General features: G+C 32.9%; 5 protein-coding genes across 6 annotated transcripts; 2 read left to right on the forward strand and 3 right to left on the reverse strand.

Moving 5' to 3' along the window:
* Nucleotides 1-2,118: 2,118 nt before the first annotated feature.
* On the reverse strand, nt 2,119-3,733 carry Bma-hyls-1 (Uncharacterized protein; the record flags this gene model as incomplete). Of its 2 annotated transcripts, XM_001902002.2 has the most annotated exons (7): nt 2,119-2,366; nt 2,450-2,500; nt 2,712-2,817; nt 2,897-2,992; nt 3,161-3,288; nt 3,436-3,546; nt 3,643-3,733. In XM_001902002.2, 7 exons carry the CDS (start codon nt 3,731-3,733, stop codon nt 2,119-2,121), a joined length of 831 nt encoding a protein of 276 aa, XP_001902037.1. The 2 variants fall into 2 exon arrangements, with proteins under 2 accessions (XP_001902037.1, XP_042937617.1); XM_043081683.1 differs by lacking the exon at nt 2,119-2,366 and having other exon boundaries at nt 2,403-2,500.
* Nucleotides 3,734-4,498: 765 nt separating this feature from the next.
* Bm10014 (Uncharacterized protein) lies at nt 4,499-6,839 on the reverse strand (the record flags this gene model as incomplete). Its single annotated transcript, XM_001902000.2, has 6 exons — nt 4,499-4,917; nt 5,251-5,369; nt 5,523-5,636; nt 5,804-5,916; nt 6,135-6,469; nt 6,797-6,839. 6 exons carry the CDS (start codon nt 6,837-6,839, stop codon nt 4,499-4,501), a joined length of 1,143 nt encoding a protein of 380 aa, XP_001902035.2.
* A 1,344-nt stretch (nt 6,840-8,183) lies between these two features.
* Bm10013 (Uncharacterized protein) lies at nt 8,184-11,270 on the reverse strand (the record flags this gene model as incomplete). The annotated part of the gene is made up of 12 exons (XM_043081684.1): nt 8,184-8,357; nt 8,585-8,760; nt 8,932-9,088; nt 9,201-9,329; nt 9,412-9,518; nt 9,590-9,652; nt 9,899-9,960; nt 10,025-10,136; nt 10,214-10,376; nt 10,490-10,630; nt 10,818-10,940; nt 11,202-11,270. The coding sequence occupies 12 exons, from the start codon at nt 11,268-11,270 to the stop codon at nt 8,184-8,186; spliced, it is 1,476 nt and encodes a 491-aa protein (XP_042937618.1).
* Nucleotides 11,271-12,378: 1,108 nt separating this feature from the next.
* On the forward strand, nt 12,379-17,944 carry Bm10012 (Uncharacterized protein; the record flags this gene model as incomplete). Its single annotated transcript, XM_001901996.2, has 17 exons — nt 12,379-12,495; nt 12,827-12,966; nt 13,283-13,449; nt 13,589-13,644; nt 13,823-13,921; nt 14,279-14,325; nt 14,422-14,500; nt 14,833-15,006; nt 15,351-15,463; nt 15,750-15,895; nt 16,107-16,183; nt 16,469-16,564; nt 16,659-16,838; nt 17,116-17,184; nt 17,298-17,428; nt 17,600-17,700; nt 17,778-17,944. 17 exons carry the CDS (start codon nt 12,379-12,381, stop codon nt 17,942-17,944), a joined length of 1,959 nt encoding a protein of 652 aa, XP_001902031.2.
* Nucleotides 17,945-19,417: 1,473 nt separating this feature from the next.
* Nucleotides 19,418-27,565, forward strand: Bm6947 (Uncharacterized protein; the record flags this gene model as incomplete). The annotated part of the gene is made up of 24 exons (XM_043081685.1): nt 19,418-19,466; nt 20,056-20,167; nt 20,325-20,424; nt 20,610-20,780; nt 21,126-21,314; nt 21,646-21,813; nt 22,099-22,221; nt 22,344-22,466; nt 22,904-23,090; nt 23,288-23,509; nt 23,777-23,868; nt 23,997-24,077; nt 24,249-24,327; nt 24,469-24,528; nt 24,606-24,805; nt 24,964-25,152; nt 25,281-25,373; nt 25,587-25,733; nt 25,936-26,058; nt 26,198-26,368; nt 26,495-26,641; nt 26,743-26,910; nt 27,038-27,133; nt 27,434-27,565. 24 exons carry the CDS (start codon nt 19,418-19,420, stop codon nt 27,563-27,565), a joined length of 3,222 nt encoding a protein of 1,073 aa, XP_042937619.1.
* Nucleotides 27,566-27,934: the final 369 nt, after the last annotated feature.

Consider the following 27,934-nt stretch of genomic DNA (forward strand, 5'->3'; position numbering starts at 1 on the left):
CATTTTAGCATTACAAATTGAATTCCAGACATTTCTACAATTTTTTTAAACCCATAAAGAATTCAATTTCTGTAAAATTTAAATGTTTCAGATGAAAGATATCCACACAAGGAATTTCATATCGCACAGCAATTGGGAAGATGGTAGAAGTTAATGCTATATTATCCTTCCACTGCTTTACCTATTAACAGAAATCACCTTAACACTTGTATCTCGTCAAGGTAATTCCTCAATCTAACAGAGTATCGATTAGAATTACAGTATTGTCAACAAGAAGTATCAACTTTTCTCTGCCATCTCTACAACTGCGTATACATGCCCTGTGGATATGGAAGGCTGACTGTCACTTGCATAGATAGAATGAGTCATTGCTCTGAACATTTATTCATTTTTCAAATTAAATTTGACTGTCCATGATATTTGCTTTTCTTTAATTAAACTAATATAATGTGTGTGAGCATAAGATGAGCTTAAGGAAAGCAGGGCATGTAGCTGAAAAAAAAAAAAAAAAAAAAAAAAAACGAACAGTACAGATTTGTTAGTAATATGTATATGAAAGAGTGGAACATTTGAATCTCTTTGAAATCTTGACCAATTGGAAATCTTATAAGAAATGTTTAATTTGATGAAATGGGAAAGGGGAGGGAGAGAAGACATACAAAGATAAAGCGGGCGGGTAGTATAGAAAAAACTTTTTGCCATCATTCGCTTATCTTGACAATCTCCGTCAGTCAACCTTAGATGGAATATGATGGTTTAGAGATGCAAACAAGGCCATGGGAATCCTTTTCTCCTCTCTCACCTTACCTCTTTCAATATTGCGCAATTACCGATTACGACAGCATTTGGGAATTTTTAAAATTCTAATTTTGAATCAGTTATTAAAATCAAATTTTACTTTACAGTGAATTACCAAACTGATTACTTCAAACAACGGCAACTTTAACATTTCGACCAAAAAACTTATTAATTTGCAGAAAAACTGAGCACATGAAATATTCAATAGGCGTCTTTGGGACGAAAAAAATTAGCACAATTGGCCAGAGTATAGCATCTTAACATCAATAAAAACAAAAAAAAAAAACCTCATTTCAATAATACGATTGCTTGAACCCCAAATTTCTAAATCTCAATTACAAATCCTTCCATTCCTTTCAAACTTTAAGACACATTTCCTTCTCGAGAAATCAAGTAGGCTTATGCTTGAAAATATAGGAAGAATTCCAACAATCTGAAGAATCGTGAAAATGACCATGGAAGGAAACTTCACTTTGATTCTCGATGAAAGTCTGTAATGGCTAAAGTATTTTTTATAAGATCTGGGGAATTTCGAAAATTCACCATAGATTTCAAAGTTTGTTTAGGAACAATTATATTTATTTCACAAGAAAAGAAACAACTAAAAATAATGATTGAAATACATTGGCAACTTGGAAATGCATGGAATATTCCACAGAAAGGAAGAACCATTTCAAACCGGTTCATAGTCATATAATAGATGGAAATTAGGACAGTTTTCAGGGCTGTATTCTTCGGTAGGCGACAGAGTATCATCGCTGAAAATCGACCAACCAGCCAGTTCAATGAGAACAAATGTTCTAATGACGTCCAACTTGCCTCCGTAAGAAGTAATTATTTGAATTCCTGTTCCCCTAACGTTGTTAAACTGATGGATAATGAATCAAGATAAAAGTCAAAAATAGATTGAACATCCAACAAATCTTTTGCACTTTTCATGCATTTTGTTACCAACAAAATGTGATCATCTGAGAAAATCAAGACAGTACCGTCATGTGTATTGTAGGGACAAAAATTGGGTTCAAACAGCGGTACCCATTGAACTTTAGAAAATATGCGCTAAATGTTATTGTATGTGCAGAATTTATTTACACTGATATGGAAATTTTAACAGATCAATGGCAGCATCAAAAAAAGTGACCGGAAAAAAGAAAAAAGGTATTAAGAAAAGCTTTATATAAAAACTAATTTTAAACTATTATATTTTATTTGTTGCTTTTAATGAGTTCACATTCTTTCAAAGTGTGGGCACTGCTATATCAATGTTTACTTTTAAAAATTAAGGACAAAAAAGAAAGAAACAGTAGCTACGAGGTTTGCTTAGTCGAGATAAGGACGTGGAGACCAATCTGGATTTGATATTCTTCTTCGAGCTAAATCTACAGGTTTAACTCGGGATACGTCTCGTCGCAGCATGAACTCTCGCACTTTCCATCTCAATGATAATCGCTTTTTCTCACCTGGAGGAGGATTCTCCAGCCATCCTTTTCTGTATAATTCATATTTCTTTACAGGATCATGTCGAAACGGTACTCCGCCTGGAACTGGATGCAGTATCGGCCGTATAGCTGAAAATATTGAAATTATACAGGTTTATGGAAAGATTAAGGACTTTTGATAGCAAAATGAAATACGAATCGTAAAAAATTGCCAGGATCCACAGCAATTAGTGCATCTTCACTTTTCGCTTCATCGATATGTTCTGTAAAAAACGAAAACAAGAATTTATCAAAATCGTATTTTATTCATATTTATGCTAACTTCTTCAGGTCGGTTTAGAAAGCTTAGCTTTTATAATAATGGATTCATTAAAAAGGAAAAACATACGACAGGTTAGAAAAAATGTTTGTTACGCGCAAATAAGAACCTAAAAAAGGATAAAATAAAATAGCCCACAATTTTCAAGAAGATACCTTTCATATCATTTATTGCTTGAGTAGAAGCAAAGTTCTGCTTGTCTTTATCAGGTGAAAGTGACCTTACACGACTACGGTACAAACTTTCCTCGAGACGACTATTCTGGAAATCTATTCATTAAACTTTTTTTTTTTAATTCTACGTATCCTTCAATTTCTAAAAATAATTGCTAAAATATTACTAGTTCTTGCAAGCGATTGTTATCTTCAGTAATTTGCCGAAGATAACGATACCCATCATCCAAAATGTTCACTATTTCATCGCGGTTTAATATTCGCTGCAAAACTTAATTATGAAATTTCTTTTATAAGCCACACATTAAAAAATCAAAGGATATGAAAAACAGAGCATGTAAATAATTTTCGTAAAAAAAGGCAACATTTTTCGCAACAAAAATCCAAAAACTCTACTAGCTTTTCTATCATAAATCAATTCAAACTTTTACATTGATGGATACAGAAGATCGTGCGATATTCGCTTGCTTCTTACGCAATTCAAGATCTTCATAAGATGGAAGATGACGATACTGTTCCGCATAAAACAATCCTTCTCTATCATAGCTGCACGGCACGTCTAAGTAAAAAGAAATTAAATTTTCGTTCCATCAAAAATTTGTTTTAAAATGCTTTTTGACTCGATATTACTCCATATCACTGGAAGCTGTAAGCCGAATATTTCATTCTAAAATATATAGGATCCAATTATGTTTTCAAAACAAACCAGAATCAGCCAACTGAGCAACATTTTTCATCAGAGAATTGAACGACACCTTTTGGTCTTCAGATGGTTGTTCATTTTCTCGTTCCAGCTCATCCAAGAATTGATCCATTTCTATAATTTTTACTCGTTACGACCAATAACACCCAACCTCCGATTTTAATTTCTTTTAAACAAATCCTGCTACCAAATTACGTAATACAGTGTTACCTTTCTTGAAAACTATCAATTCTTCGGGTGAAAGATCGTAACCCATATCATTTATTGTCGCCAATAATTCCTTTTCCGTAAACCAATCCATGGGTTTTACACCTCAAAAATAAATTTCAAATCCGTATAGTCACTCCAGACTTTAACTTTGCCTTAATTTCAGTTGCTTTTCTAAGAAACTATTGTGTCTGGACATTACGAAGAAAAATTCATTACTTAAAAATTCATACTTTTCCTTAACGCTCTTTTTACATTAATATAAAAACATATATTTTTTCCACGTAATTATATTTACAAATCATCTATTCAAACAAAAATAAATTACAGAACTTTATTTTCAAAGATGCAACAGGTGTACAGTATGAGGTAAAATAAGAATATCCAGCAAAGGTTCCCACCGACTAGTACGATTCTAAAATACCCGAATCAAAAATTTTACATAGCGGATTTAACTCAAGTTAAGAACAGTCTTTTATAAAAAAAGTTCTTAAAGGACGCAAAGTGACTAAACAACAGAATCGTTCAATTCAATTCGAAACACTCTTCTAGATCGATGATAAACAAAAGTAATACTAAAAAAAAAGATATCGATGAATAATCTGCATGCCCTCTTGCACATGGCAGTCCTTTTATTCAGAATATTTAGATGTCGAAAATTAATTTAAACATTTTAATTTATAAGATAATACAAATCGGATTTATCATTAAAAAAAATAATTGCAAGAAAACGTTTTAGCATTTTTGACATCTCAATATTTAAAATATCATAAGTACAAATACATATTTAAACAGTAAATTATATAAGCAATATATTTAAAATGAAATTTCTTTGATAGAAATGTAAACTGTCTAGCAGTTATAATGTTTGCATGCCGTCCACGAACCTTTGCAATTCAGCATTCGGAGTAAGCATAGAACTAACATCCATTTCTTCAGCTGGTACTTCCTCTTTTACTTCTACACAATTCGGTCCTGATTTGTACCGGAATTTAGATATTTTCACTGTGGCATTGTCATCAATTTCATATGAAATTAATGCACATCCAACGACTTGCCCACCGTTTAATTTTCCTGTTAGATACCAAATATTTTTCCGGATCGCTGCTGGTCCAATCGTATTTCCATGACAGTAGTACTGTCGATGTAAGATATAATCATAATCTTGCAATAAGTGACAAACTTGTCCAAACTGCTGAATACGCCCTGTGATTTGACCATCTTTTACAAAGTATTTCCGTGTTTTCATGTGTGCCGCGAATCTTGAGGTCCAATAGCCTATAATATATACTAGTAATCAAAAAGGATGTCTTTTGTTTTCACTTCTTTCTTTTATTCGCATATAACACTCTCTAAAATCTTTAACCATCGACTTTTAAACAACTCGGCAACAGAAAGATTTCAATGGTAAATGGGAGTAAAACGATTACCGAAAGTTCAGCTGGAGATCGCATTTCATTACCTAATATAACGTGCATATATGCAGTATGTAGCACTTATATTCATATGTGTTGCACAAAATCAACGTGGTTAATAGATTCAAATTTTATACGATATACTCAAAATTATTAAATTTAAATGAAAAGAAAAAAAGTAATAATCATTTCTTACCCAAATTATCAGACGTGAGATCCCTTAACTTGACTGACTTCATGTCAACAAGGAAAGAGATCTTTCCTCCTTCTTTTCCGAGAAATATCTTTGGCACTTTTTGACAAACGAATGCATTACTTAAATATAGAAATGAATAAGAGAATCAACTTATTTAACTTAAAAACAATTCTGTTAAAAACTGAAAACTATCTAAGGAAAAAATTAGTGTTGTCGTTCTCAGAAATAGAAAAATCTCTATGAAATTCTCATTTATAAAAACAAAACTTCACTTTTCAGGTTCCAATAGAGTCGATATTGGTATAAGACAAACTGTATTGTAATAAATAAAACTAAATGCTGCACAGTCACTTGTAGATGCCTGTGCTCGTGGCTCTTTTGGTTCCCTATAAAATTTTTGATTAATCTAAAAATGGATAGGCAAACAAATTTGTGACAAATGATAGCAATTAATAGCACAAATAATTATCAGCAACAATAAAGTTTCGAGGTCATGCATCATCTCCAGTTATACAAAGTAATGTAAAGTCATTGACGAACAACAAAAATGTACTTGAAATATCCAGTCTGACTCTTGCTGCTAAAATTATTTTCCTGGTATGTTTTTGAACGATTAACAGATAGAGAAGGTCCAGCACTTTCACTGCATCTGTCTACTTTTTTCTCCTGTAAAATTACTTTGAGAGTGTGGCAGGTATTTAAAGTAACTCAATAAATGTGATGAAAAAAAGTAAAAATATTTACCGATAGTTTAGTACTTTACATGAAAGAATCGTCCACAATGTTAAGTGAGAAAAAGACTAGAAAAAGGAACAAATCAAATGAAGCCAAATGAATTGGCTTACAAAATAATTACATACAAGGAAAATAAAAATAAAACTCACCAAGATATCGGAACGATTTGTGTGAGCACTGGACGACCCATTAGTATACATTGGCATATTGCCCGCAGAATATAGCAAACTATTTGAGAATGGAATTCGACTTCGAAAGTCACGAAGTTCATCATACAGCGGGTTCACCACATCTGTTACAACACTTCTTACTTCGCTGACTACTTCACGTACAATCTCCTTTACAACCGGTACCATTTGAGCACGTACTTCAACAGCTATTGCTGACTTCAACTCTTCACTTACGCCAACAGGCGCATTCTGACCATTTACAATTTGCGCACTCAGCTGATGGATTGCAAAGCCAAAATTTGCCATAAGATTATCTGAAGGTAACGTTACTGATTTATATAGCGTTTTAAACTTCTCACTCCCTCACATATTATATTCCTTACTATTTTGAGAGATCACAAATTCGATTCTCAGAATAGAATTACACTGCAAAGGAAATGCGATCGAAAAGTGATAGCCAAACTATTACACATACACTACCATGAAATCACTACAAAGGAAGATCAAATGTGATGAAATCTGATACGGACATAAGCCAACAACGACATTCTCCTCTTATCATGATAACAGAAGACGTGATATGAAATGGGACTGACTGAGGGAATGGTAGTTGTAGGATAGGATCTGAAAAGGGACGTTACCTTTATGGGGTGTCATCTCATCCCAGCCACAATCATTACTCATCCAGCCATTCCGCGATTTCCACCAGTTAAATGCCTTCTGAAAATAACTTCTGAAAATAATACCATCCTCACACACGCCATACTGATTCAACGTACTCTTTCTCGAAGGAACATACGCATATTAATATGCGTATGCTATAGCGTGATGCACACTCTCGCAGCATGCATTCTCGTGTACACACATCCTTACTGCTTCATACAAGAACAAACACACTCCACACCTACCAGTGACACACATACACATATACATACACACCAATCAGTAAACATTATAGTGGCGGCCAAAATCGATAAGGGAATGATGGGTTTAGGTTTGTTGGAAGTGTTGTGAGAGTAAATTAGAGGATAGTTGAGTTTAATAAAAACGGAGAGGTAATTAATTATTATATGAGTTACTTGGATGACGGTAGACACGAGTGAGAGAGAAATGATAGCAATAATAATGGAATAGGTGTTTCACAAAGCTGTATGCAGTAGTATGCGGAATACTTGCAATGATGTATAATTGTCTCTCGTTTCTGCCACTACATTTACTGTAGTCAAACATGCATTGTCCAATAGTTACTACATTCCATTATGAAAAGATATATCCGGCAGATAGATTGGAATGTCGACCAAGTTAGGAATCATAATAGCAGTATAGCAACATATTATTCCTATGTACTGATAATAAATCATTACCTTCGATTTAACATGTCATAACGCATCATAGAAGATATATGAAGAAAGCCCTTTATTTTACATAAAAATCAAAAAGGAACCAGGTACGCATTACCATGATAAATGTACCACTATAGGAGTGACATACAGCAAAGAAAACTTTACAAGTATATAAAACTGTTCAAATAGCTGTACAACGTGTGAAAATTGATTAGTAGGTAAATTATGATCACTCTGATCATCCTAGAGTTAATCCACTTACATATTCCACCACTTCCTTAATTGATGGATGAAGAGAACAGTGTGATTTAATAGTCGGCGATGAGGCCTCTTTTATGAGATATGCGAGATCAACGTTCAGAACTTAGGTTAGACTAAATGAATGGACAGTCTTACTTTATTGCAACACAAAAACCTTAGTGCAAGTATATTATAAGTGTAACATTTTCAGTGTCACGAGTTTTTCAATAATAGCTGAATAATGAATATTATCAAACGACTACTTTAGTTACTTAGAAACATACTATCAGTTCATGATACTTCAAATTGTTACAAGTGAAAATGTTTCATTGCTCAAGCAGCAAGTCACTGCATACAACTAGAGCAACTTACATTCTTTCATGTAGCAAAATATATGTCACATGTTTTTCATTATACGCAGCCGAAGAATGAAACAAAAATCTTCCTACTTCAAATAATCGTCATAAACAACTTCTTCAAGCACAGATTTGCTATGCAAATCCAAAGGTGCAATATCAAAAAATATCATCAAATGATCCCCGCGTCTTTGAGTATGTAATGCCGATAAAACCGTCTCATTGCCGAATATTTTATTCACACTTCGGCCGCCAACGCGACTCTACAACACATTAAAAGATTTTAATCTTATGAAATTGTTCAAAAAACTTCATTTTTAAAAGAATTTCCATTACAATAGAATTTCCGCTCTGAAGATTATTAACCGATTAGTCATCAGTAAAAATATCTATGAATACCTAATAACCAATACTGGTGAACAATGTATTTCTACATGCTGCGTTAAGTGTAAGTGGTAGAAATAGATGAAAATTTTTTTAAAAACCCTACATAGACATAGAAATGCTCGGGCCGTTGTACAGCATTTGCAGACGACTTTTGCACTGGAGAGGAAGTAATAGTATTTTCAACGGAAAAATCCTTTGATCCCTCAGATGAATTTTTCTGCTGACCTTCTCGATATTCTGCACTGCATACTTGGTATAGGAATTCACCAAGGTGCTCCACTGAAAATGGGAAAAACCACAAATATATTTAACATATCCATGACTGTCTTTGATGGACAACACATATCAAATTAATAAAAAAAGATTAGATTTACAAGCCCCCATAAAAGATAAAACGAAACAAAAACTAAGATAATTATTTAGTTCAACTTTAAACGATCAGAAAGATACTAGTAGTATCCTCTCTTGTTCGAATGTAACGTCGATTCAATAACGATGAAGCTACGCTTGGTCGCTTGAATAGTGATTTTGCAGGTAACAATTCGGCTTCAATCTCAATGAATTCACCATCTGTACGTGTAACCGCAAAGTCAATATCTTCATCGAGCTGGAAATTTTCGCACAGTCAAATGAATTTTGTTCTGTTGTAACAAACTAGGCCTAATATGGAAATCAAAATAAAGCATACGAACAAAAAAAAAAGTGGAAATGAAACTTACTCGTCTTTCTAGTTGTTCACCCATCCCTTCATCGGGAGTTAAAGGTGAGGACGGATTTTCAGCAAGCCATTTGTGCATGCGATCTTTTAGTGTACATGCATTAAGCGGTGGAACAAGAGGGTGACCGTCCTAGATAAATCTTTTATAATGAAGTTTCAAAACATTTCACAAAACATAACTAACATATTTTACAACATTTCTATGAAAATACCAAATTTGCAATAGAATTTGGTCGCGTGGGAGCTGAAATGCTGCTTGATGAGTCAGAAGTGTCCGTAGTGTCAGAAGTATCAGTGGTCGAAGAGAGTGAATCTGAATCTAAAACAGATGAATATTATATCATCTCATTTGTGATTTGTCTTTGACAAAAATATTCTTTAAAAAGAAACCTGTACCGCTGCTTGAAATATCTCGGTGAGAGTGGGCTCGTGAACTGACCGTACCATTAGCAGCTATAAAGGCTGAATTACTGAGATATTTTTTTTCAGAAATCTTACAAGATAGATACAGAAGATATCAAGCCTAATTGTTCTAATTGATGCTACATACTTTAAAAACATTTTTATAAGCTGAAATGTTTTTTGAATGACTTCAACGAAAAGAATGCTCTCGTAATCCTCTAGTCACTTGAAGCAAAATTTAGAAATTTATTTCCAATAGCAAGAACGGAAAAGTTACAACTTCAGTAAGAAACTGACCACTAACAAGGTTAGCAATACTGCTAGTAGAGGTGGGTGCTCCAGAAACCGATTCGTCGTGTCTGAATAAATGATATTTAAAACAAGAAAACAACAATATAATACCAACAGCAAATAGAGTTGAACCTTGTATGCAAATCATTCTCATCGCCTTCACCACTGCCTTCCGGTGAATTACTGTCAGGAGAATTATTATATGAACGGTCATGAACATCACTACGAGGACGCCGTTTCCTTTCTGAAACAAAATTGTTGATGTTGGAGAAACGTTTAAATACAAGTGCATTCAAAACCGTGAACTGTTCTAAAACAAACTTTCGTAGTCGTATGAGCCCTGAACACGTTGGCGACGATTAGCAGCTTGCGCTTTCATGCCTGCTTCAATACTCTTTTGCAGTGCCTCTACGTTGCTTTGTTGATGAAACATTTCCATTGCTTTCTGTTGCATTTGTTCATAAATTTGCCGATCCGGCCAAATCTTTAATGATTTACAGTAGCGTGAAAGTAATTTAAAAAATCAAAAATCTCGGGGGTTATATGAAACTAAAACTTCAAACAGCTCTTCAATATATAAAACAAGCAACTGTTAACCTTATTAATTAAGGCATCAAAGTTCGGATCAGGACGAAGCGACCGTTTAGACACTAATTTTTTCCGACACGTAGGACATTCCTTATTGCCTCGGAGTAACGCAGTTGTGATACATTCGCTGCAAAATCGATGCAAGCATTCCTATAAGAAAATATCCTAATTAGATAATAAAGGTCAAGGAAATGCAAAATTTATAAATAAATATACTGGAGTTATGAACCACGGTGAAAGTTATAACATAAAACGGTTACTTGCCAATTAGAATGGAAGTGCCAAAATACTCAGGGTAAAATAACTTAAATATTAGATGCATAAATCAAAATATGACTTTTGTCGTCATCGTTGTTGTCAACAAATCTAGGCATATTGGACAACAGAGTTCGGATGAAAGCATCCGTGTACTGATTCGTATTTCTGTCGAATCCGAAATGGCTTTGTGTGGACGTCGGAACTGCAAAAAAATTAGATGTTTTTCAAACAAATTAATAAAGAACAGACCTAACATTTTTTGTGTTGAACTATTAAAAAAACGCATTCCTCCAAGTGAATCCGGAAGTGCCACGTACTGAACAAAGTCAAAAAACAAAATAGATGAAAACGGGAGAAAAAAATTTTTAAATTCATAAGTTGTTTCAACTATCTTTGATCTTTTATGTACATCCTTTTTCATCCTTTCTATTCAGATATAAGTGAAGGTAAAATAAGACGGCACCCGATCATATTCGGTGAGTTCAAGAGTTTTACCACCAGTTACTGTATCCGGTACATTGCCGTTATTCATAACTGATAGTGGTAGTGTATTTCTTTCGCAACAAAATCGCTCAATCCATACAGTAATGAATTATCTACAAAGAGAGAAGGCTTTTAAAAGAATTCAGTAATCCTTTACTTTGTCATAACGACAAAAAGATGTATTCCTGTTGTAGAAGGATGATACCATCGCCACCAGTAAGCAACGAGATTAAATAACATCGAATATTGTATGCGCTACCTGGTCTAAAATGAGTTTTTCTGAAAAGTTCTGAAACATACGACAACGAATAAGATCCAGTACCTCTGCGCAGAGATACAGCGAAAATGATTCAGTCGGAAATTTAAAATAAAAAATTTGGATCGGAGTCTTAGCGACAGATTTGATAGCTATCGACAAAAGTTCCGCCATATCTCAGAGAATGCTTACCAACAGCCATTTTTCCACCTTAATCCATTAGCATCACTGAACTTAATCATTCATTCTTGCTCGTTGATTAAGGTGATGACGTCGTTCTGCGTCCGTTGACTACACGTCTGTCACCCACACCGATACACACTCTAAACACAAGTTCCACAGCAATACTCGATGCTACCCTCCAAATGACCCTCAAAGGGAAATAGGCATGAGGACGAGATGCAACTAACAGGAAGTATAATACCCAAAGCTGTTGTTTAGGGCGGGCTGTTGTGCTCACTTGGATTTATGTAATAATTACATGTAATTAGTAGTATATGTAGATTGATTTTTGATGCGATACTTTCTACTTAATCAATACTTCCAACAAAACCTATCTTCATACTTAAATACAAACAAGGATATTTTAGTGTATGTGTACCTTCATATACTTATAGTTGGAGTAGGTAACGACGAATGCAGAAATATAAATCGCGAATAACCCTTGCAAATCATTAAAGGTAGTATCAGAAAAACCTTATTATATGTATTATCTAATGATTTTTTTATTTTTTTTCTTTTGGAATATGCAAGTGTCAAGTTTTTTCTGTTACACGCATTTCGTAGGGATGCATGAAGACATTCCGTTTCAGCAACATTTTCATCGTCTAATGTACATTGTAAAGGATGAAGTTAACATCCTAGATCGAGATTTTTTTTTCTGTTTTTTGGTTTTGCTGCAATGAGATCGAACGAACAGACCAACGAGAATGAAGAAAAAATCGAAGAATTCATAAAAACAACGAAAAAAGATGGAAAAAAGGAAGATGATTCAAAGAACAAGAAAGACAAAGAGAAGGTTTCTACTAATAATATATTCATTTTAGATTATTCTGTTAATAAATCTAAATACATATGTTCGGAATTGCAGCACAAGCATGCTCTATCCTATGATTTACAGGTTGATGCCATCTAATTTTCACTTTTGCACTTTATTCATTTTTCATTGATTCATTCATTTTTCGCACTAAATACAGTTATAAGAACAGTAATGGAATTTCATGATTTTTTCCCTACAATTACAGACAGATAATTAGTACTTACTGGACACTAATTTCCACATTTTGTATTGATACCATTTACATTGAGGTGTCCTCTAAAAAAATCTAAGTTAAAATATCTATTTACAGCGTCGAGATTCCATAACAGGTTCAACTCTGGATACAAGTTCATCAAGTAGTTCTGTAGATTCGGATGAAGTTGACATGACAGAACACAACAACTCAAGAAGTACGATGACTTCTGAAGAATCGAAGCTACAAGTGGACAGGTGGTTTTACACTCTGGATTTTCTGTCGTCATAAATATTTCACCGAAGTTGCCAAAATATTTGCCTAACAGTGAGCTAGGACCTCATGATATCAAGTTCTCTTCCCAGTTGTTCATACTAATTGCAGTTTGAATTATTTTATCGTAAGTTATCGAAGTTTACTAAAAAAAAATGTTTTCTCCACATCCCGAAATCTTTGGTCTGTTTACTTCATCTTACTTTTGGAAGCAGAATGATTGGAAGCAAGCAGTGTCTCAGTAAAAAAAAAAAAACTCTCAGTAAAATCTTTAATGTCAAATTTGCTTATATATTTTAGAAATCTAAGTCGAAAAGTCAACGATTCTGTCAGTGAAGTAATGAAGAGAATTTCGATGATTTCAAATATGGGACTAGATGAACCATCTGAATCAGTTGTGGAATTAAACAACGACAGAAAAAATATGCAGATATTGGAAGCAGATAATGGTATAGATGAACGGAATGGTTTGTTTTCTTTCTTAGGATGAAAGGTGCTAGAACTTAATTCAGAATTTTGTAAGCGAATGATATAAAAGAGCTGAAAGGTTTCGAATGATTGCAATTATATTAGCACCAGAGTAATGTTGAAAATCTCACTTACTAGGCCCAGGCATCAGTGCAAAGAAATCGAGAAAGCGCAATCGGAAGCAAGGTAAAAAAGTAAGTCATAATTTACTCTCTTTTACTTTTTCAAACCAAAAATTGAAATTCTTCCCTTTTATTCTTTTCGTTCTTCGCACGTGTACATGATATGATCTATCCATTTGTAAAGGGAAATTATTTCAACAACTTTAACCTTAGAACTTAAGTTCATTTGACTCACCAAAAGTTTTTTCAGGACAAACGAGACATGCCATCAGATCAAAATGAAATGCTTTCCAATGAAGGAAACCTTTTATGCACAGCCGATGAAGGCGCAAAAAGAGGAACATTAGAGGTTGATTGTTGGATAGCTTAATTCACCGATTTCATGAGAAGTTTAAAAATCTCATTTATTCTGAAAAATTTATCTTGGAAACCAAGTTTTATTCCGTTTGTTAAGAGGACTGGGACGGTTACCATTACTCTCACTTATTATAAACACTGGCTTTAGTTTATTACTAACTTGATAAGCGTTTTCCAGTTTATGTACATTAATGATGCTGTATCAGAATATTGTATATGAGATGTAAGATAATTATTGATTTTGTTGAAACACCTAGTATTTTTCTTTATTACATTCTGACGACTTAATCATTTTTCTACATACGTAACCACCACACTTCGCATAAATTATATCGTGAAGTAATTTCAGACACTGAATGATAGTGTTATGGGTTCTTGTCCAAAACTGGGAGCCTGGTTTGTTTTTATCTTCATTTGCTTGATTTTGGAAAAAGTTTCATATCCAAGTTTTTTACTTTTGATAAGATTGATTGTTTTATTCGAGGTTTTTAGGATGGTAAGAAAAGAAGTTATGAGCGTCGATGGAATGGAGGCGTCGAATTTATTGTATATGACTGATACCAGCAATAGGGTAGGTTGATATTCAAGGCATAGTATATATATTGCAATTATTGATTTTTTGACGATTTGGTCATTTTTCTATCACACTGGTGCTTTAAGGCGTTCATACGTAAAGGATAGCGAAACCAACTTCGTCACGAAATCTTTTTTAGTAATAATGATCCTCGATATTCATTACTTGCATCACAGTATATTTGACTAAGATACTAGCATTATCTTTAAAGATGGTGGGGTGTTCGAATTTTATAAAGTCATGCTTACCAAATACGGAGGAAAAAACCTTCTGTGAAGTGCTAAACTTTTCCCAAAATTGCATTTTCAAGACACAATTTTAAGTTTCAGTTTGCCCAGCGCTTCACTCATTGGATACGAAGTTTTTATAACGCAGCTGTTGATGGTGACATTGAAGAATTCATGATTATGTTTAACTGTATTTTGCAAATTTTGAAAAAGAGTGCTGGTTGTGATTATTATAAACGTATGTCTGGACATCATTTGAAGGAGCATGTGATGAACGTTAGTAATATTCGAATCACTTAATTAGTGGCAGTCATTGGGCGAGTTCAGATAAAAGCATGTAGAGCGATATTTATGCATGTATACAATTTAGTTGAGTGAATACGGGTATAGGAGAAAGTATATGGCATATCTTTAAATTAATCCTACGGTATTAATAGTAAAAATTATTAGGGAATGAAACTTCTGCTCTGATTACAGTCTATTGTTGAGCTAAAGTTAGCTATAAAATTAGAAGTTTCATGTTAGTTACTATTTTATTCATTGCTGTTTTAGTGAAACATTGAAGTGTCACAAATTTTCATTTCGATAGGATTAAAGAACATAAATATTTAACTTTTCAGAATGTTATCTGTGCATTCTTTGATAAATCAGAGAATACATCTATTTTGCATCTCCTTTCACCAACCAAAAATACCGACCGTCCATGTAGTATGAGAAACCATGGTTACTGCAGGTTTTAATTACTTTTCAATTTTGTTAACGATTTGTTCAGAATGAGATAATTTGTTATTCATAATTCTTAGCGGTCGATGCTAGCTATTTTAATAACTTCATAGTCGATTGCATGATAATTTTTTCTACTACATCTTACTACTTGACGTGGGTAGCAATGATATCACTTGCAAGAGTAATTTTATTTTTATCTGTCCTTGTGATAAAACCCTAATTTGATTTTTTTAATTTGTCTCACCATGTAAAAATAGAATTGGTTTTTACAGATCTTTTATGATGTTTTTCAGATTAATTAAAATGATTTTGAGTATGTTACCGTGGAAAAGTCGGAGAATTTTACTTGCTACATCTACAAAAAGAACAGGAAAAACTGCTTTGCATTTGGCAGCTGCTACAGGACAGCCTTGTCAAATGCAAGCTTTGATGGATTTTGGTATACATTTTCACATGAATTTGCACAAACACTTGTTGATATAAAGAAAAGTGTTCTTCAATTTTCAAAATATAAGCTTTTAAAAGTAGTTAACACTTTATAAATTGTCTTAAAATCGAAGGAATCATTTTCTTCATTCCAAATGTTTATTGACTCAGTAATTTCATAAAGTTTTTATTTGGTTATTTAAATATTGACTGCAGTTCTTCAGGAGCTTGGCCAGATTTCTTCGACCATTCTGGGCGTGCACCAATACATTACGCAATTATGAGGAATAACTTAGAAATAGTACGTTTTGTTTTAGTGTGACGAAAATTTTTTTCATCTTAAATTTTTTCATCAATTTCATCTTAATTATCTCAATTTTGCGATTTTTTCCTGTATTTTACAACAAGGGATGAGGTTAAATTTTTTTAAAAGTTTTTTCTAAGTTTTATCTTGAAGTCTATCATTAAATAACACAAAGTTAAAGGGTTATGTTGGAATAAAATTGATGTAAACTGTTTCATAACAGGGAATTAATTCGTATTTGTTGAAAATCTTATTGAAAGATAAAGAGTGACTTCATTCTAGGTAAAATTGCTTCTGTGGTATGGAGCAGACATATCATTAAGAGAGCGTTCGGCGACACCTCTACAACTTGCAGGCTATTCACCAACAACCACATCGGTATGTTTCATTTCGAAAATTATGTGTGAGAATTTTGCTTACTGGAATTTTATGATGTGATAATACTAAAGAATCGAACAGTTAGACGTTGTAGATATGTGATTACCTGCACGCGCGAGTTAATGCATTGGAAAAAATATTTATGCAATGGATCAGGAAGTATGTGAGAGGTGTTTGGACACCTGTACATGCTATTTCTGATTTGCATTTTGCAAGATTATCAAAAGCATGCGATTCAGGAAGAGATGCATCCCGGAATTTCACGACCAAAAATGTGAATTTTGTTTGAAATACATAATCTTAGCGTTTGTTAATAAAGTGATTTTTTCCAGCTCATCTTTTTATTCGCTTTTATTTAGTCGAACTTACTACTACATCGTTTTATAAAAAGGAATCTTAGGTCGACCACAGTGAAACCTTCGAGATAGTATACCATAGCCACATTATAAATTCTTTATGAGATTTTAGGGATTTAAGTTCATTGTTTCGTTTGATCAGCACACTTTTTTAATATAAAGTTCATTGTTTTATCTAATATGTGCATTTTTTAGCGTAAAATTCATATAAATATTTCGAAGACACGCAATGGTAACCCACAGCTGAAGAAATGTCCGTTAATGGTAAGTCTCTCGAACTGAGTATTAGTAAACTTACTGTGTATTAAGGATACATATGTGTAAATAACAATTGTTTTACATTATATGTTTAGTAAACCTTAATAAATTTTTTAAAGTTACTTTTCATTGTACCAACATTCTACAAAGGAGAAGACAGAATAGCAGATGCTTCTAATCCACAGATATTTTGTGCAAAGATGCAAAATGTAAATGGCTTTGTTGTTAAATTACTTCCATCGAGGCCACTGTAAGTTCTTACTAGTTTGTTTTCACTCACGCTTTTCATTTGTATAATTTTAAAACTAACTCATTTTGCTATTGAGAGTTTTATTTTTCACTTCAAAGATTGTTTCAGATATTTGAAAAAAAAAACTATTTTATGAAGATTATCTTCATCTCTATTTCCAAACTGTTTCAGATTAAGTTGCTCGAAATGGAGTATTGGTATCAAGTCAGCCCTCGAAAAACCTCATAATGGATATTTTTATGTCTATAAACTGCCGGAAAATATTGAAGTCGGTAAGTTGCATCCTAAAATTATGTCTTTTATTTTCCGAAGCATGTGAGGTTCTAAATAGAAATTTGCAATTTTTTAGATTCATACACACTCCACTTAATGGTAGAATTAGAAGAACTACGCTTTCAAGCTCCTCACATTACGCTTGCAATACAGGCTTTTGCATGTGGTCCACCAGATTTGGAACATTATAATGAACTGCGAGGTTTCGTAACTCACTCGAACAACAAGACCAAAACGGACTGAGGTTTATAAATATAAATTACATGTATTTTTGAATACAGTTGTATTTTCCGTTTTTAAAATTAAGGTGCTTAATAGTTTGTTTTTTTCATATGGCTTGTTTAGTAATAAGTAATGAGTTTTTTGTGCTGACGGTTTTTAATACCGAAGTTTTTCCAACGATTTATTTAAATAAAAGTTGATAACTGTATGTGAAAAACTAATTTATTATATCATGTTTAAATATCACTGTGTAAATGGTTGCTGATATTGCTCATTTGATTTCTTATGGCTCTTTTTTTTACATTATTCGGAAGAAATATTTTTCTTTATATTTTGAAAAACCATATCTGCTATAATTCAACTTTAGCAGTAATCTTTCTTCATATTACTGCTACAGTTTTAGATCATTTGAATTCTGCTTCATGTATATTTATTATAATAAAAATTTTATTATGTACTTATTCGTTACGGATAAGATTTGTATGGGTTGGTATAGAGATTGAAACTTTTTTGTATTTATTGCGTGAATTGTTGATGGAGTTGAACTTAAGTCTGCTTCATTGCAGTTCCTTCTCTTCGTTTTGTGTTGATTCGCTTTTGTTCCTTTCAAATCGAACTTGGACCTTTAATTACTCTATTCTATCGTTGTTTAAATTAAAAGTTCTAGAAACAACCATTTGTGAATTGTCAAAATTCATTTTTGTTATTGGGTATGGAATCGTCCGATTACTGCGTAGTTGAAATAAGAAGTTGATGAGTGTCTCAGTTAAAATTCTTATTTCTTACAAATTTGGAAATGGAGTAATTCCCTCAGTACCAAACAATGGTTCATTCAATGGTGAGTCCTAGTAATTTTTGTCTTTTTTATTGTAAGTTATTATATATGCTATAAGCTTTCGAAAAAAATTTATTGACTTCATGTACTCATTCTTTAGGATTTGTTTATTTTTAGAATTCCTGAAACTGAATATTAGTTTCAAAGTTTTCGAAGTTTTGTTGAACTTGAGTTGGTCAACCTCAAAATTTCCTGTCATTAATTTATTGTAGAAATCCGGCTTATCCTTTTACTCGCTGTGGATTTTTCTCTTTGTGAAATTTGAGCTAATTTCAAATTGTAAAGAATTGTTTTTTTTTTTTTTTTTCGTTGTGCTTAAAGGTTATTTATGCATGATAAACTTTCCAACTCATAGTAATGTTTTTTTCGAAAATGTTATGTTTGGATCTAGGCGCTTTTATTTCTTTATTAAAGGGTTACAGCTTAGTTTTGTGTATAAAACTTCTGAAGGAATTCTGAATTCTTTCATGGCTATTCTAAAATGGATTTCAAGATGAACAGAACTTCTGTAATTTTGGCCAGTCTTGATAATTGCTTCCTTCGCAATTCGTATGTCAGCAAGTGTAAGGATTATCGATTTGTTAAGGACGCAGCAAATATGGAATAGAACGTTTCTAACAAACTTTATTTCCAGCCCGTTTCGGTAAGGTTGCAAAGTAATGGGAGTGGATGAAAATACTGGCAAATCGGATCACAAAATCCATCGAGGTAATATGTTTGATAAAGTTTTACATGAAGAGGTAGCTATTTCATAGTGTACCCGCTATACAGGTTAACAAGATTTCCTTTTGCAAGTGTGGTAAGGATTTCTTGACTGTAAAGCTGTTTTCCCGTAACTGCTGAGTTTGGCTTAATTTTCATTGTTTGTTGAAGTGACTAAAGATGTGTATTTTGGTGCTGTGATTTGCGATTAGAAGTTTAAGGTGTTAGAAGTACTGTTATTCGTATCAGAGTACTGCTGCAAATCAATCAGTTTTTTAAATGCATGAAATATGACCTATAGTAAATAACTCCATAATATAAAATAAGTTCTTAACTGCTGAAAATTGTGAATGAAATGTATTATCCGCAGTTTCTGCATTAGTACAACTGCAGGAATTGATTTTAAGTGATAATTTATGGCGTTTCTTATTCTATAAAGCTGAAATTTCCTTTCCATATCGAAATGAGCAATTTGTCCTTAAGCATCGTTGTTTGTGTACTAAATAAATTTAGGAGAGTACCCTTATGAAAATAAACTTTATTTTCGTTTGTTCTTAATATTTGTTTTCAATACTAATGACATGAAACTATTTAGTACATAAAGTTGGTGGAAAAGCGAGGAAAAAAGCTGTTAAAAAAGGAAATGGAGTTAACGCAAAAGCTTTCACATTTCAGTCTGCTGTTAAAGCAAGTCGCGCTATTCGCAGGTATTTTTTTTTTTTTTTTGTTAAAATTATGGAAACCTTTTCAAGTGATTAATATTCCAGTTGTTCGTATGAAAAGGCTTGAACTGCTTTCCAAATCTCACACAGTTTGTGATAAATAGTTCTAAATCTTTGGAGAAGTTTATTAGTACTTTTTCAGAGCAGCAGATAAGGATGAAAGGAAGAAACATATACCGGTAGTCGATCGCAGTCCAGTCGAGCCACCTCCAGTCATTGTTGCAATCGTTGGTCCTTCAAAGGTGAGCATAATTTAAATTAGGCAGTCATTTTTATAATTATGAATTAACTACTGGATTCATGGTTATGACTAAAAACACTCCACTGCCACGAGTTGGAACTACTCAGTTTGGTTTTCTTTTATATTGTATTTAATCCGAATGAATGTTGGATATTTTCACCCTATCGGTTTTTTTTTTTTTTTAAGGTTGGAAAAAGTACGTTGCTGCGGTGTCTAGTAAAGCATTATGTGAGACATACCATAACTGAAATTCGTGGACCAATCACAATTGTTACTGGCAAAACTCGACGAGTGACATTCGTCGAAGTGAATAATGATTTAAACTCCATGATCGATATTGCGAAAGTTGTTGACCTTGTAATTCTTTTCTTTTTCATCAACTATATTAGTATTGCAATTGCAAAGTATAAACCTGAAAAGTATTTTACTTAGCACTAGTCACCGAGATCTTCTAGTAATGATCCTTGTAAAATAACTTTTAAAGCCTATATATTCAATAATTATTTCATAACGATACTATTCTAAGGCTTTCTACTTAATGTCAAGGTTTTCATAACTTATGTTTCATATTTTGAAAAGATAAAGTGTTGTCGCTCTCGCATTTCAATAAAATGACAAGTGTAAAAGTTAGTGTACTAAGTAATATAAGTTTGTTTGGAAATTGATTTTCCATTTTTGATTTTCATTGTTAAATAACTATAGGTTTTGTTGATGGTGGATGCTTCTTACGGATTTGAGATGGAGACATTCGAATTTCTAAATATATGTCAAGTACATGGAATGCCTCGAGTCATGGGTGTTCTTAGTCATCTCGATGTAATTAAAAAGAAGGAGAAATTGAAACGTACCAAGAAATTGCTGAAGCATCGCTTTTGGACGGAAGTTTACCAGGTTATTGTTTGAATGATATGTTATTACTTTAATGTTTGATCTGAATACCTCATTGCTATGCTTTACTGAATATCTCACTGTTATGCAGACTTTTGAATGGATTTCGGGAATTTAGTCGTAATGAGGAGTATTGATATTTTGGAATTAAGTACTCAAAAAAATAATAAAGCTGACATTAACTAAGATTAACAAAAGTTTCTTCCGTGAATCCAATATATAACTTTCATTATAAGTAATACTGGATGTACATTTAAGTTATTTTACAATTTTACCTCTGTCTTGCTGCTCATTCTTATCTCAGAATTGATAGTGTGGTGTATCATCTTTACAGGGTGCAAAACTATTTTACCTGTCGGGAATGATCAATGAGCAATATTTAAGAAATGAAATTCGAAATCTTGCACGTTTCATATCTGTCATGAAGTTTCGTCCTTTAGTGTGGAGAACTAGTCATCCGTATATTTATTGTGATCGTTACGAAGATTTGACCGACCCAGAGGTATATTAACATGGGCCAAAAATGAAGTTCTTCGGTTATTTTGGCATTCTGAATAATAGATTTATGAATTTTAAAGTTTCGCTAACAATTATGATTATATATGTATATTTCATGTTAAATGTGGACAAAAACAATTTATTTCTGCTGCCGTAAGCAAATGTTGGCTAGCTACGCATATTGCTTATTTCGAAACAAGACTATATTGGCAGATTTACAGATATTCCCACAATTGTAAATCTGATTGCAATACATTATTTTAGAATTAATTTCAATTTCAACTTTAAGTTACTTCGCGAAAAGCCATTGGCTAACCGTACGATTTCGTTGTATGGTTGGGTACGTGGGACGTTTCTCAAAAATCGTTCTGCTGTGCATATTCCTGGAATAGGCGATTTAATCATAAAAGATGTATGTTTGGATTATCTCGTAATTACCAAGTGTTTTTTTTTTTTTTACTCAGTCTTATTTTTTATTTTTTCCTAGAAGTAGCCAGTAACGATATTATAATTAAGCATTTCAATTACGTATAGGTGACAGTTTTACCGGATCCGTGTCCGCTGCCATCAAAGGAAAAGATGAAACGTTCACTGAATGAAAAAGAGCGTATTATTTATGCTCCGTTTTCTGGTCTTGGTGGTATCGTTTACGACAAAGTAACTTTTCATTGCATTTTTTTTTCTTTTTTCATGTCGATCGAAAGAAATGGGTACCATATTTCATGCATATCCTATTCAGATAAATTTAAATATCTTTATCCAATAGTCTTTTGACAGGCTTTGAAAGAGATAATTCGAATAGATGATTTTTTTTTTTTTTTTTTGTTGCTGTATGGTTAATCAGAAAACGTGAAATTTGAAAATGCATTAACGAATAAGTTAAATAGTAATTTACTAAAATTCTCGCTGACGCTAATTTGATGGGATTCTCGAGTTTCAGCGTTTGGTTTTGGAATGAACCTTTCTGGAAGTTTTTATTTATCATTTCCTACTCTTTCTATTAATTTGCTGTATCTCGTCAGGACAGAAATTATCTTTTTCATTTTTATGAGTTCCAGCACAACTCTTGTTTTTCAAACAGTGTTTTGCTTCAGGATGCTATTTATATTGAAACGGGTGGTTCACATTTATATAAGAAAACTCGACACGAACTCGTTGAAATATTGGAAAATGTTAAAGAGGGTATTGATGATAAGATGCATAAAACAGCATTGAAAGTGGTTACAAATTCCCAAGTCACTATACCTCATAGCGAGAGTGGAAGTGAAATGGATGATGGTGGTGAGAGATTTTAATTAATTTATTCAGGAAACTCAGAAGATGTGATTTCATAAACTGTAAAAAATTATTTTTTTCTGATGAGTTTTTCTTCCACAGTGATAAATACATGGTGTAAAAAATTATAAAATTATCTTTCAATAATAAAAGATAATTCATGCGAACTACTGACTTTTTAACCAGATATTTTCTATAATTAGATTGTTATACGAAGGACGAAATGGAAAGCACTGATGAAGAATCGAGTGACTTTGACGATTCAGACATTGAAAGTGATGTAACTGAGAATGAAAAGAATGAGAAAGGTTATGAAGAAAAGGGCATTAAGCGTTGGTCTGAACTTTGTATGCGAGCAAAATTATTATACAGTGAAAAAAAATCGACGAGACTGAACTATGCTAAAGTTGTGTACTCTGATTCTGGTGAGTTTTTCTTCCACAGTGATAAATACATGATGTCCCGAAATATATTTCCATATCCTCTTTTGTTAGTTGTTTTATATGAGAAACGCTGATACATATATGAAGCCATACTCTGTCGCATAGATACAATCAATGTTAAGCTTTAAGAATATAACATTAAATTAGATTGCAATGGGTTTTTTTTTTCTTTTTTTTTCTTTTTGAAACTTGATATTAACGTGGAACTCGAAAGATGAGTAATGTGGTAATAATCATTCTTATCGTTAGACCTGCATGATCAGAATGAAGAAAAACAAGATCAAGTACTTGGTGGCCTTTTTAAAGTCTTGACTCGATCAAAGAATACTATTGATAACTTGGTTAGTTTTCTTAAGTTATTGTTTCAAGAATTGGAATGTTCATTTTATCGCTTTACTGTTGGAATCTAATGATGTGCTTGAGTACAGTGGATATTTTGTTCATTATTACTATATTTTTTTTTTTACAGGAAGATGGTTTTCTCTATCATAAACCGTCAACAATTACATCCCAACAGCTATTTAATCAACGTGACTGGGATGATTTTGAGGTTTGTTCATGCATGTTAAATGTTTACTTTGTATTAAATGTAGTAAAAATAATGCTTTTATAATTTCTTACTAGCATATGAAAAGCTTATTTGAAAACTTAGGAAACATAAGTTTTCGTAGTGAAAATTGTTTTTTATCCTTTTTACTACATTAAATCTTATTTCATTTAGGTTCGTGCATCGATTGCGGATTGCTTTGTTACGGGAAATTGGAGTCCTGACGAAGATGCTATTATGCAATTAGAAGATGGTAATGTTATAAGTAAAATTATAGAAATAGAGTGAAATAGGTATGAGTTATGCAGCAGTTCTGAAGAACACTGCCATTATTGTTCGATCTATCGATTAATCACTTGATAATCAACTTTCTGTTCAGAAAAGCGTATTTCAGGTGAAAGAGGTGGTTCTGGTATAAACGACAAAGATTACGACCCTTCTATCGAAGGCAAGTGTTGTTTCTTTTCTTCTATCGTATCAAGTGATAAGATAAAAGAAAAGTTTTCAAGTTTTCTAATCTTCTTTTTACAGCTAGTGAAGATGAGATTGACCATGTTGACGAAACTGGAGAAAATATAGATCCTGCAGCAGTAACAGGGAGAAGTGACGAGGAAGCAGCTAAAAAAAGAAAAATTGAGAAAGAAAAGTTGAAAAGCCGTTTCAACGCTGAATATGACGAAGCCAACAAACATTACGTACAACTGAAAGAAGAGCTTGAAGAGCAGTCGAAGGTGTGCTATATTTTTTAGTATTTACTATGTAATAACTTTCGAATTTGATTTAGTTTAAATTAACAGAAGCTATTTGCGATTCTCAAGTAGTTAGCGTTACTGTAAAACCAGTTTTTGATTCAAACCAACTGAGAAATTAAATTACTAATTTCTTTCAGCTCAATAAGTCAGTCTTTGAAGAGATGGATGAAACAGCTCGGTTACAGTTAGAAGGTTTCCGACCGGGGTTATATGTTCGAATAGAATTCGAAGATGTACATATGGAATTTTTACAGCATTTCGATCCAACCAGGCCATGTATTATAGGTGGCCTTCTTACCGGTGAACAGAATATTGGTTCTGTACAAGTACATTTTCTTTCATTTTGCTTTTGTCATGGATGTTATTCATAAATGGTTCTATTGTTGCATTTTATTATGTTATGGGTTTTTATAAGTCACAGATCTTCATACTGATCTCAAATTTTGATTTCCAGGTGCGAGTGAAGAAACACAGATGGTATGAGCGGTTGTTGAAGTCACGAGACCCTCTTATTATATCATGTGGTTGGAGGCGATTTCAAACTGTTGTTAGTCATTTCCTCTCTTTGTTTCTTCATAGACTTTGTACATTACATATTCTGAAGGAAAAAAATTCAAGTAAAATTGTTTTAGATTTTACAATCTTGTCTTGAAACATTATTGCTTCGAAGTCTACAATTTTTTTTGATTTTTCCTTTTTCCTCTTTTGATAATAGATCTTACTGTATATAAGTAACCTTTAAATAATTTTGAGGTTTCAGGTCATATATTCGATACAGGACCATAACATGAGACAGCGTTTCTTGAAATACACGCCAGAGCATATGTTCTGTCAGGCAGTCTTTTGGGGACCAATAACAGCACAGAACACAGGATTCCTTGCTGTACAATCGCTAAGTAGAAATGTGGTTTGTGAATATATTATTGAGTTGGACTAAACACATATGTTAACGAGATTTTAGTATATGTGTTAAAAAAATTTAATTTGTGATCCTTACATGAGGTCATATTTTAAACTCAGAATTTATTTAATTTGTAAATGATTTCATAAAGATGAAGTTGAATATTTCTTCTTTCAGAAAAGCTTTATCTTCTTCCATCTTCTTTCAGAAAGGCTTTAGGATTGCTGCAACAGGTGTTGTATTGAATCTAGATAAGGCCTTCCAAGTTGTGAAAAAACTGAAGCTTATTGGTCATCCATATCGGATATTCAAGAAGTCGGCTTTTGTCAAGGTTCCTCTATTTCTTTTGAGTCGTTTATTCGCCGTATTTATTATTTTACTACATTTGTTTATGCCACAACTTCTTCAAACGCAACTTTCTTGAGCGATGTTGTTTTCGGAGGTATGATTGCATGGCTTGACCCTTTCAGGGAATGTTTAACACTGTATTGGAAGTAGCAAAATTTGAAGGCGGTATTATACGCACAGTTAGTGGTATTCGTGGTCAAATCAAAAAAGCGTTACGTGAGCCAGCTGGTGCGTTTCGGGGAACTTTTGAGGACAAAATTCTCATGAGCGATATAGTTTTTCTTCGCGCTTGGGTGAATAATTCTTTTATCTTTTTCTTCAACAAGTATTGATTTAAAAATTGCTGACAGTATATGTTACTGATTTCGTTTGCTATCTTCTAATTTAAGAATCAGTACTGCACTACATTTTGTTTTCAGGTATCTGTGCCTGTACCTCATTTCTATACTCCTCTAACAGATCTTTTATTACCATTGAATCAAGAATGGGTGGGTATGAGAACAGTAGGTCGCTTACGTTTTGAAATGGGTTTGAAACCGCCGTTGAAGATGGATTCATTTTACAAAGTAAGGACTTTGTTTTCAAGAGTTTCTTTGACAATTTTTCTTAATTTGTGAACATTATTATGATAGAACATTTTTTCTTATCAATTCTGGTCTTTTTGCAGCCAGTGGAAAGGCGACCATTTAATCCGGCACCGTTGCTTATTCCAAAAACACTCCAGAAGCAACTACCATATCGATTAAAACCAAAAGTTGCGAAAGAAATCAAGAAGACGGGTGACAAGCTTGTGGAGAAGCATAATGCAATTATATTAGAGCCGCATGAAAGCAGGGTGAACTCGTGTTTTCTATACAAATTTTTGTAGTGTCTTGTATTATTTAAAACAATTTTTATTTTATCTAAATATTATCTAAAATAATTTCAAGATGATTATGAATTGATCTATAATAGTGCTTTAGATAAATCGATTCATGGAAATACTAGATACAGTACATATGGAAAAAGTGAGGATAGAGAGAAAAGCAACGGCACAACGTGTTAAAAAACATCGCATAGTAAGTTTTTTGTTGTATAGAAGTTTTCCATGCAGCTCTGTAGAATTTCCTTAATAAGACTACTGAAATTATGATGGCTTTTGTGACGGCCTTTACTTCTATGTGAGTCATGCTTACTAAAGATATGTGGCGTCGTACAGCTAGTATTCTTTCATTCTTCTATTTTAAGTGTTAAGGTCGTTGTCTGAGTAGCAATTCTATGCACTTGCTTTTTCTGCGCAATGTAGTTTTTTTAAACATTAGCTGGCTAATTCACTTCTCTTTTTCTTATCAGTTCTCATTTAACTTAAATTTCTACAGGAAATGGCAGCATTGGAAGTACAACGACAATATGGAATAAAAAAGACAAAAAAAAAGATTTGCCGTTCATTTTCTAAGCGAGAACAGGTGAAATTACGCAGAGCACTGGATTCAGTTAGCAACAGTAAATAAAGATGCTTTCTAGCAACTTCTGAACGCGGGGAATTCTTTGAATGTATTTTTATTTTTTGGTGTTTTAAGCCATTGTTTTTCGTTCGTCTACCTTATTTTTGATTGAATAAAATTTGAACTGAAACATGTAGTGTCTCCATTTGTCTATTGCCAAAACTTTCCAAATACTGCTTTCTGTGAAATATTAAAAGAAATTTATGAAAAAATTCTCTTTTTTTTGAATTACTAGACTGAACAATTGTCTTTTATTTGCCAACTGCGTAAGTGGTAGGCATAATTCAAGTTGCCTTATAAAGTCAAAATACCTTTGCTAAGGTATTTTGACGGTCTGAAGAGTCCATGGTGATCTGCTCCTTTACAAAATCACAT

The sequence above is a fragment of the Brugia malayi genome, assembly GCF_000002995.4.
Source record: "Brugia malayi strain FR3 genome assembly, contig: Bm_v4_Chr4_scaffold_001, whole genome shotgun sequence".
NCBI lineage: Eukaryota > Metazoa > Nematoda > Chromadorea > Rhabditida > Onchocercidae > Brugia > Brugia malayi.